We start from the raw sequence: 9,402 nt of genomic DNA, 5'->3' as shown, positions 1-9,402 counted from the left end.
GACGTGGTTATGTTATAATAATGTAATATAAAAACTAATAGTTAAATTAGTAAATACTTTAAAATTAATTACAACTATTTATTGTCAGCAACAAACTACTGATTGCTAGTTTCCATTTGTAATTGGGCTCGACCAGCAGATGCATATGGAAACGCATGTGGCAGAATATTCCTTGAAAAGATATCAAAATGACACGTGCGAAGGAATATCACGATGCTCACCATACACACACACGCCATTGTCAAACCCCATATCTCTCTCACTCTCTCTCTCTCTCTCTCTCTCTCTCTCTCTGAGTTCTCTCTCTAGATTGCCCCTTCTCTTTTTAACCCCCAAATTCCAAACCCTAACCCTAAAATTTCCCTAGAAGGATACGGAATTTCTCTCATGAAATTCCTGCCGCACGCAAACGCTGGATTCCCAATCAAATCTTCGTTTAAAACAAATCGAAGCTTAATTTGATGATAATAATCAAATTATCTTACTCTCTTAAACTCTAGCTATCCTCTTTCTCCGTGTCTATCTCGTCTTAGAAATATATGGAGGGCTCTGTAGTGGAGGATCTCGGAGCCCCTGAGTCATGGGAGGTGGCCGATTTGGACGAAACGATGAGCCGTTTGATGCTTCGGGATTCGAAGCAAGAATCCGAAAAACTCCCTCTAGAGCTCTCCGCCGATGTTTCCATTCATTCGGGCTTGGCGTCGGGTTATGGGTCTTCAGCTTCCGGTACCGGCAGTGGTGAGAAAGTGTCAAACGATATAATTAATCAGGTCGATCAGTTCCTTCGTGAAGCCTTGCAGAACCCTCGTGAGCGGCTTTCCAGTAAGTTTTCCTGTACACACAAACATGTGTATAGATTGCTGAACTGGATGTCTCAATTGACTTGGCGGTTTAGCTGATTTTCAAAACCTTTGTTTAATGATGTGCTTTTATTGGTCAATTATGAGGTTTTTAGCAGGTTTTGATGAGTTCGCCTATCTATTTTATATGAGACACCAATTTGGATCGGAAAATTCTAGGTATTTTAGGGTGGATTAAGCCAAATTAGCACCATCTGAATCTAGGATGATAGTAAAAAGAAAGGATTTTTTTTCTTCTTTTATTCCTGAGATGACAAACGGGGCTTTTTTTTTTTTTTGGGGGGGGGGGGGTGTTGTCAAACATTCATGCTAAATTAGATGACACAGCAGGAAGTACACTTAAGATTGGAATCCCATATTTCCCTCCTACCTCTACCTCCATTCTCCCTCACCCAAGAGTGAACTTGTGTAATTAGTATAGAGATGATAAGGCTATCAAAGTATCAATGTTTGATCATGGTGTTGCCAATCTGTGTGCAAATAATTTTATTGATGAAGTGAACTATGTATAGAATCAACAACATTGTTCGCATCTAAAAATTGATGACTACAAAAAGTCTAAGGTCTGCAACCATTGTCTCTAGGAAGTAAGAAAGACAATGAATTCTTCCTTTCCATAAAATGCTCCTCTCTCTCTCCCCTCCCATCCTCTCCACCTGCTGTTATGATATTTAGCCCAGGATCTAGTGATGGGCCTATTAATAGAGAAATTTGATTCAAAGGCTGGAGCTTTTACTTTACACGTAGGAGAAGAGAGAGTTCCAATTTCAATTTTGGTGAAAATAATTTTGCATAATTTTATTAATTCAAGTGACTCCTTTACTAAGAGAGGTTTATACTAGATTTATTGGAATTTTACTAGAATTAGAAGTCCTAATAATAATAGCAATCCCTATATCAGAGGGATTGCAATTCTAAAAAGGAACCAACTCTTAATTAAAAATAAGAATTAATATCTAATAATAATAGGAAGTAAATTCCGAAAATTCAATCAGCTTTGTCGAGGGGTCCCGCAATGTGTCCATAACATCACTACCCCCATAGAGAAAGAGCTTGTCTTCAAGCTCAATAGTAGGATAAGATTATGAATCACCCGTAGTCACTTTGCCCCGTGCTTCCTTTGAATTATCCATTTTCAACTAAAACAACTTCTTGCATTGATGCCCAGAGGAATATGATTCGTCACAACTATAGCAAAGCTCCTTTGCTTTTTGTTCAGCCATCTCTGAATGGCTCAATCTTTTAATAAAGGGAGACGAAATACTTTCCAAACTAGAATTCTGTAATGTGCTAATGGCCTGGTTGGCAGTAGCCTTGGTTACAAGCAAAATTAATGAAGTAGGTGTTGTTTTTGTATTGGACCATGAATTTGTCCAATTTTCCTCCAGCTGCTGTTTTCTTTCAAAGGCCTTTGCCAGGTTCATAGTTGCTACCAAACTCTGGAAATTTTGCATATCTATGTCAACGAATCTTCGGATTCATCAAACGTTTGAAAATCCATTTTCGTATACCTTGATACTACCCCTGACCTAGGTGTTGCTTCTGTTTTATCATCAATTCTATTGTTACTGCCTGAGCTGCTCTCTATTTCCTTGCCTCAGCTCTTGTAAGTTCCCTGAATGAACTCTTGTTATTGATGGGACAAGTTTTGCAATTGAGATTCCAGTTTTGACTCTGATTACTTGATTCGATCTTTTATCCTTGATTCAGCCTATGCTACTCTTGCTTCAGTCAATGCTTTTGCTTCTTAGAATAGTGTCCTCAATTCTACGTTGGGATCTGTATCGTCCATAACAACCGGTTCTGATACCAATTTGTAATGATTTCTCACTCAGGATCTAGTCATGAGCCTATTAATAGCGAAATCTGATTCAAAGACTGAAGCTTTTGCTTTACCTTGGTTCTTTCCTTAACCTATTATTGCAGTAAATGTGAGCTTGTTAAAAAAAAAATATCTAACCTTAGACTGATTTAAGAAGAGAGAGTTTAGATCTCAATTTAGTTGAAAATAATTCTACTTAATTTTATTAATTCAAGTGACCCTTTTTATAAGAGAGGTTTACACAAAATCTATTAGAATTCTGCTAGAATTAGAAATCCTAATAATAATACTAATTTCTGTATAACAGGGATTACAATTTTAAAAAGAAAATAACTCTTAATTAAACAATAATTAACATCTATTAATTATAGTAAGTAAATCCCGAAAATTCAACAAGCTTTGTCGAGAGGTCCCACAATGTGTCCATAAGGATCCCTACAAAACCCAAAATAAGAAAAGAATTTCAAATTATTGCTAGTGGGATTTGAGATGAGAATGTTGAGTTTTGTGTCTCATATTTTTTATGAAGGGAGAAAAATTCTGTTCTGTTAGGGACCCTATAAAAGAAGGGTTCTGTGAGGAAGTCTCTCTCTCTCTCTCTCTCTCTCTCTCTCTCTCTCTCTCTCTCTCTCTCTGTCTCTGTATTACAATTCCAAAAGGGAAATAACTCTTAATTAAAACAAGAATTAATATCTAATAATAATAGGAAGTAAATCCTGAAAATTCCCCTAGCTTTGCTAAGGGGTCCCGCAATGCGTCCATAAGACCCCCCACAACCTGGGAAAAAAAAAGGGAAAAACTTCAAATTATTATCAGTGGGATTTGAGATGAGAATGTTGAGTGTTGGGTCTCATATTTTTTGAAGGGAGAGAAGTTCTGTTCTGTTAGGGAACCTATAAAGGAAGGGGGTTCTGTGAGGAAGTCTCTCTCTCTCCCTTCAAAAAATATGAGACCCAAAATAGAGAGAGAGAGAGAGAGAGAGAGAGAGAGAGAGAGAGAGAGGCTATATTGTTCTCCTCTTCAACTGGCCCTAGATGTAGGCTCACTTGTGAAACCACTTAAAACTTTCTGTGCGTTATTTCTGCTCTTTTCTAATGTGTGGGTGTATTATTGTGGGTTTGTGCTATACATGTCCTTATTTTACAAGAACTCATCAATTTGAAGAGCAGTTTTAGGTGTAAAACATTGTGGATAGCTTTTCATTCTTCTATTGTGGATTGTGGAAGACTAGATATATATATATATATATATATATATATATATATATCTCTGTGTGAATGCTTGTAATATGTAATGGGTTTTGTTTCATAGATCACAGTTTTCCACTTTACCTTTCCAGGATTTCTACCTGGAAGTCCTGTCTGACCTTCTTTTGATTCCACAATGTGCACAGTTGCCGTTTGCAATCTATTGACATTGCAATATGTGTTTTTCATTATAAAATGAGAATTAGGTCACCTTTTCTTTGTCAATATCCTGAGATTGAATTTTCATATCTAAATTATGTCAATATCCTGAGAATGAGTTTTCATATCTAAATTATCTTCAAGGTTTCAAGCCAAGCATTTATTTCTCTTTTCTTATTCAGATGCAGATCTTATATAACACTAGTTTACAATGCTTAAAAAACCAAACTCACAATTTCAAATTTAACCCAAATTTTATTTCTGATTGGTTGTCCTTATTTAACCCTTTCAACTTTACTTGCTGTTATTGTTTAATCTGGCATGTATCATAATTCTTTTGGTTGGACTAAATGCGGTGTGGATTTATCAAATCAAAATTTTAGTACAGAATCATTGTGCAGCTTTTAATTTGCTTTCTAATTGAAAATTTGATTTTTGGCAAAACAATTTTTTTCATAATTCATTTAAAATATTTTTTTATAGTTCGTTTAATTTTTAAATGTGCTTTCATCTTAATTTTTTACTGTTGATTGAGAGAGAAGGAATCCATTTTGTAGATGCACTCTTCTTCAATATACTGTTTTGATAACCTTAACAATCTCAAGTATTAGCATGTTTCAGTCATTTTCTGAGTTAGCTTTTTCTTTTATTTTATAATTTTTATTTTATGGCAGTATTATGGAAACTATTGTGAATTTGTGACCACAAAGCTGGCATTTATTTTCAAACCATGTTCATCTTCAGTATATGATTTTGAGCATGAAGTTTCTATGCTGTCAGCGTTGAGAAAAATGTTTTTCTAAGCTCAGAATTTTTGTTTATTTACTCTGTCATCCCTCTTTTTTTATTTTTTATTTTCTCTGAAAATAAATAAACAGTGATGTCTTTTGTGCAGTTCTGAGGATGGAGCAAGATGTTGAAAAGTTCATTTGTGATCCTACACAACAGCAATTAGAATTTCATCAGTTGCCCACTTCATATTTACGGTTGGCTGCACACCGTGTAGCACAACATTACTCGCTTCAATCTATGGTTTTGTTAGACAATAATTTACCTGATGGATCTGGTTCCAGAATTATTGTCCGCAAGACTTCTGAGTGTAGGTTGCCTTTGATTCGGCTTGCAGACATCCCTGTAAATTTGCCATCAGAAGACAGTGGTATTGTTAAAGTTGCGATTAAGCAAAGGCCACAGAAGCGGCTGCAAACTGTCAACAATTCAAATTCAAATTCCATGAAGACAAATAGTTCCAAAAGTGTGGAGGAAAGAAAAGAGGAGTACAACAGGGCACGTGCACGAATATTTAATTCTAGTGGTTTTAGCAGTAGTGCTAGTGGGAAGCCAGAAGGTGAACAAAGAGTGCAAGATGGTTCCCAGCATAGTGTGTTGGGTATATTGAAGACAGAAGAAAAACCTGTTTCGGGGAGTTCAGATATAAATTCTGGTAGAGGTTCTATTGAATCTTCTACAAGTAGCAATAGATCAGCTAGAACTAGGACAGAGAAGGAGCCAGTTAGTAGGTACAAACCAAACAATAGGGTGGCCATCTTTCGAGACCGTGAAGTTGATAGGAAAGATCCAGACTATGACAGGAGCTATGATAGGTATTTCATTTATTTTTTGTGTTAATTGTTCTTCCCTTTGCAATTACATAAATGAACTTGGAATATGATTAGATGATAGCAAATAAGGGATATATTGGGGAGGTATAAAATAATAGGATAAATAACATGCACATACATGAGTGGGGAGAGAACTTTTGTAGCTTCTAAAACTATACTGGACTGAATATTTAGCTTCTACAATTTTTGTTAGAATTATTTAGTTATGGTTTATGAAAATGAAAGCCACCTTATTTACCATATAAAGGTGGAGTTCAGAAACCTGAACAATCAACTGTTCAAGGGTTCCAAACCACTTGAATTAATTTAGATTTGAAAATTGATTATGTGTGTCTGAAATGCTGATGCACCCAAGTAATTGTGAGCTTGATTTCTTTTTATTGAACAACAAATGATTTTATATATATATATATATATATATATATATATATATATATATATATATATATATATATATATATTTACTCAGGTATATGCAAAGGTTTGATCCTGGATTTGGATTCAATGGAGGACCTTACACCATGCAGCCAATGTACGCCCCTGCATTGAACTACAACACTGAATTTCCGCAACTTGGTTCCAGCCATAGGCCACAAATATCTGCAGAACATCAACCTCGACCTCTCCCTCAACATTTACCTGGGCCGTGGGCTGCCCCGTCGACTACTCCTGGAATTGGATATGGCCCTCCAGAAACAATGATGACACCATTCAATCCAAATCATGTTGGTGCACGTTCTTCATCTGCCATTTATCTACATTCGTCTCAGTATCCCTGTCAGCGCCCAGGAATGCCTTTTATCCATCCTCACGAGCATGTTCAACCTTTTTCACAGGTATGGCAATCAGAGTAGATGTCCTGTCCCGTCATTTCTAGAATGCCCATCTTCTTTTGTTGCAATTGCAAGCCATAATTTGCAACTGCATCATATGTCGTTTTCATATATTTCTATAGTTTTATGATCCCCAAGCTGCCTAGCTTGAACCAATTTTTTTTTTTTAACTCAAATCTGTTTTTTAATTGAGATTTGCTAATGATAAAAATTTTTCTTAATTTTTATTATGAGTGACTTTTATGCTTATAATAAATGGAAATGTTTAACAAAAAGAGGCTCTGTAATGGAGTGATTGAAATACAGCTTCCCTTACTGAAGAGTAAAGGGGAAAATCATTGAAAGATTGAATTTTACACTTCCTGCATGCGATATTTATATTTAAGAATAAAAAAGACAATAGGGATTCTGTTATTTGCTCATTAAATCAAAAGGGAGATGCAATGGAATTGTTGAAGTTATTTATCTTGTTTAACATAATTCCTACTTGTTTGGTGGGTTCATATTCTTCCTTGTTTCCAAAGTTGTCAAATTTGCAGCCTAGGATTGGTGGGGGATCTATTACTTCAGATCATAAATTTGTAAGATTTCACTGATTAAAGTCTCTAAAAAAATATTTATATGCATAAAAAAGTTATACATGAGCTATCTAGTGGAATGGTAATATAAGATTCAAATTAGCTGTTTATAAAAAACCAACATTTCCATCATCATATCATTAATGTGAGATAACTGAAATAAATTGAATATTTGATAAGTTAATATTTATTTAAACTGCATATTTCAATATCAATTTAAATTTGAAAAAGCAGTAAATAACTCAATAAGTACGTACGCGATATGCATTTCATTTCATCTATAATATGTAGAGATGTACATACCTAAGTATGAATATTACCGCAGCGTAAGAATTATATAGTACTATTTACTAGTAATTAAGTAATTTACAATTTAAAACTTAAAACTTGAAAATGATGTCCCAGTAAATAAGCAGCAATGGCTTCCACACATGAAAAGGCAATATTGTAAATTACAAATATTGACATTGTTAAAATCATATGATTTTACTGTAAAAAATTCTTATGATCATTTTGATTATTTGATTTTACTTCTTATGTTCTGAATTGTCTACATAATTCTAAATTGTAAAGTCATACCAGTCGGATCCTGATTTTGACTGCAATGATTGTTTCAAATAATGGATTTGAATCATCTTATTACTTGTCAAATTTGTGCTTTTGCAGTCTCATCAACAACAACCTGATGCAAGTTTTGGTTTAGCCCGGCCCCGTTGAGGGGCTTGGGCCATGCCTGCACCCTGCCAGCTGGGACCTGGGCTTGGAATATTTTATGAGCTGATGATGCAGCTTCAAATACATCTCAACTTGCAGGAGTGCAGGCACAAGGAACTGAGGTGGAAGGCAGGTAGGCATTTGTGTTCTGATCGATTCCTCCACTCTCAGTATCACTTGAAGCTTCTTCCACTTGTGATGAATGATGAAGAAGCTCAAAGGCTCGGCAGATCAATCGTGTGAATGAGTGAGAGTCCTGTTTTAACCCTGATGATGATGATGAAGAATATTGCAAAAAGAATTGTTGTAGCCAGAAATGGGCGTGCTCTCACTGGACAAAGGTGTGTCTTGTTCCATCACTCTTACCTTTTCAGTTTATTAAGGGCCCATTTGACAGCATTGTCCAAATTTATTAAAATCAAAACTGGGAAAAAGAGTTGATAATTTGTGTAATTCTCTCATAACCCAAAGCAAAATTAAGAAGTCACTTGTTTCCTCATCAAAAAATAATTTGGTATAATTGTATCACATAAAAATTGCATAATTCAACTTGACTCTTTTATTTTAACGTTTTGGATGTTGGTGGTGGTCTGAGGTGCTAGGGTAGCACTGGTGATAGACAAATGCTGTGGTGATGTTATGTTTACAGTAGTGATGGCAGAGGTGGAGCTGGAAATATGACAATGACAGCATTAGAGTGGTGACAATTAATTGCCACAATCTTTTTAATATTTCCCTTTTCTCTCAGAACGTCCATCTTTTGCTGGTTTTTAATTCCTTTTCTCTTTTAAAGGCAAAAACCCAACTAACTACATTGCCTGACACAATTTTTGCTGAAAAAAAAAATGCAAAAATATTTGAAGATGAAAATTGCTTCTAATCTTTTGCTTCTGTTTACATGTTTTTAAAATGTTTAAATATGCCGTCCCCCTTTTTTTGCAGCGCCGTAAGGAGCTAAAATGGAAAAATACTTGGAAGGTTATTCACGTTCATGCTGGTGTTTTGTATTTAGCTTGCAGAAGCTTGGTCGTGCAGCTGATTACCCCGTATAAAGCTCTGATCGCTGCTTATTATGCTTTACAAGAGTACTTCTAGTAATCAAGTGGATGTTACCATGTATCATAAATTCATATATTCTGGACTGCAGTGGAATGTTTTAATAACTATCTGCAATCTGATAGTCACTTGTTATTGATGATGCTTTCTGGAGATCTGCAATCTGATAGTCACTTGTTATTGATGATGCTTTCTGGAGATATTGATTATGATTTTCTGCTATAAATTTTTACTTCTGGGATTTGTTGAAATTTGCCTCTATTGGTGGATACTATTTGTGGTTTTGGTGCCTTGTGCTTTTATGTCACTTTGACAAAATGCATGATAAGGGTGACTCCAGCTTGTAGCTAACCTATGTCATGTGTGGAAGTGTAGTTGCTGTAACCTTCATGTAGATATGTTTATCTCCTTGTAAAACTCTTATCTGCCACACTTGTATGTATGTTGGTTGCATGATAAAAAAAAAAAAAGAAGAAAAAAAAGGAGGAGGAGGTTGTTTTGCTTTCTATAT

At 35.3% G+C, this 9,402-nt stretch overlaps 1 protein-coding gene across 2 annotated transcripts; it reads left to right on the top strand.

Moving 5' to 3' along the window:
* Window positions 1-254: 254 nt before the first annotated feature.
* On the top strand, window positions 255-9,034 carry LOC110634578 (uncharacterized). Of its 2 annotated transcripts, none has more exons than XM_021783630.2 (5): window positions 255-822; window positions 4,984-5,692; window positions 6,180-6,546; window positions 7,788-8,176; window positions 8,855-9,034. In XM_021783630.2, the coding sequence occupies exons 1-4, from the start codon at window positions 540-542 to the stop codon at window positions 7,836-7,838; spliced, it is 1,410 nt and encodes a 469-aa protein (XP_021639322.2). In that variant the 5' UTR covers window positions 255-539; the 3' UTR covers window positions 7,839-8,176; window positions 8,855-9,034. The 2 variants fall into 2 exon arrangements, with proteins under 2 accessions (XP_021639322.2, XP_057989217.1); XM_058133234.1 differs by having other exon boundaries at window positions 8,778-9,034.
* Window positions 9,035-9,402: the final 368 nt, after the last annotated feature.

This window comes from Hevea brasiliensis, chromosome 14 (assembly GCF_030052815.1).
Source record: "Hevea brasiliensis isolate MT/VB/25A 57/8 chromosome 14, ASM3005281v1, whole genome shotgun sequence".
Classification (NCBI taxonomy): domain Eukaryota; kingdom Viridiplantae; phylum Streptophyta; class Magnoliopsida; order Malpighiales; family Euphorbiaceae; genus Hevea; species Hevea brasiliensis.
The sequence above is the reverse complement of the archived record's forward strand: the minus strand, read 5'-3'. Positions and strand labels throughout refer to the sequence as shown.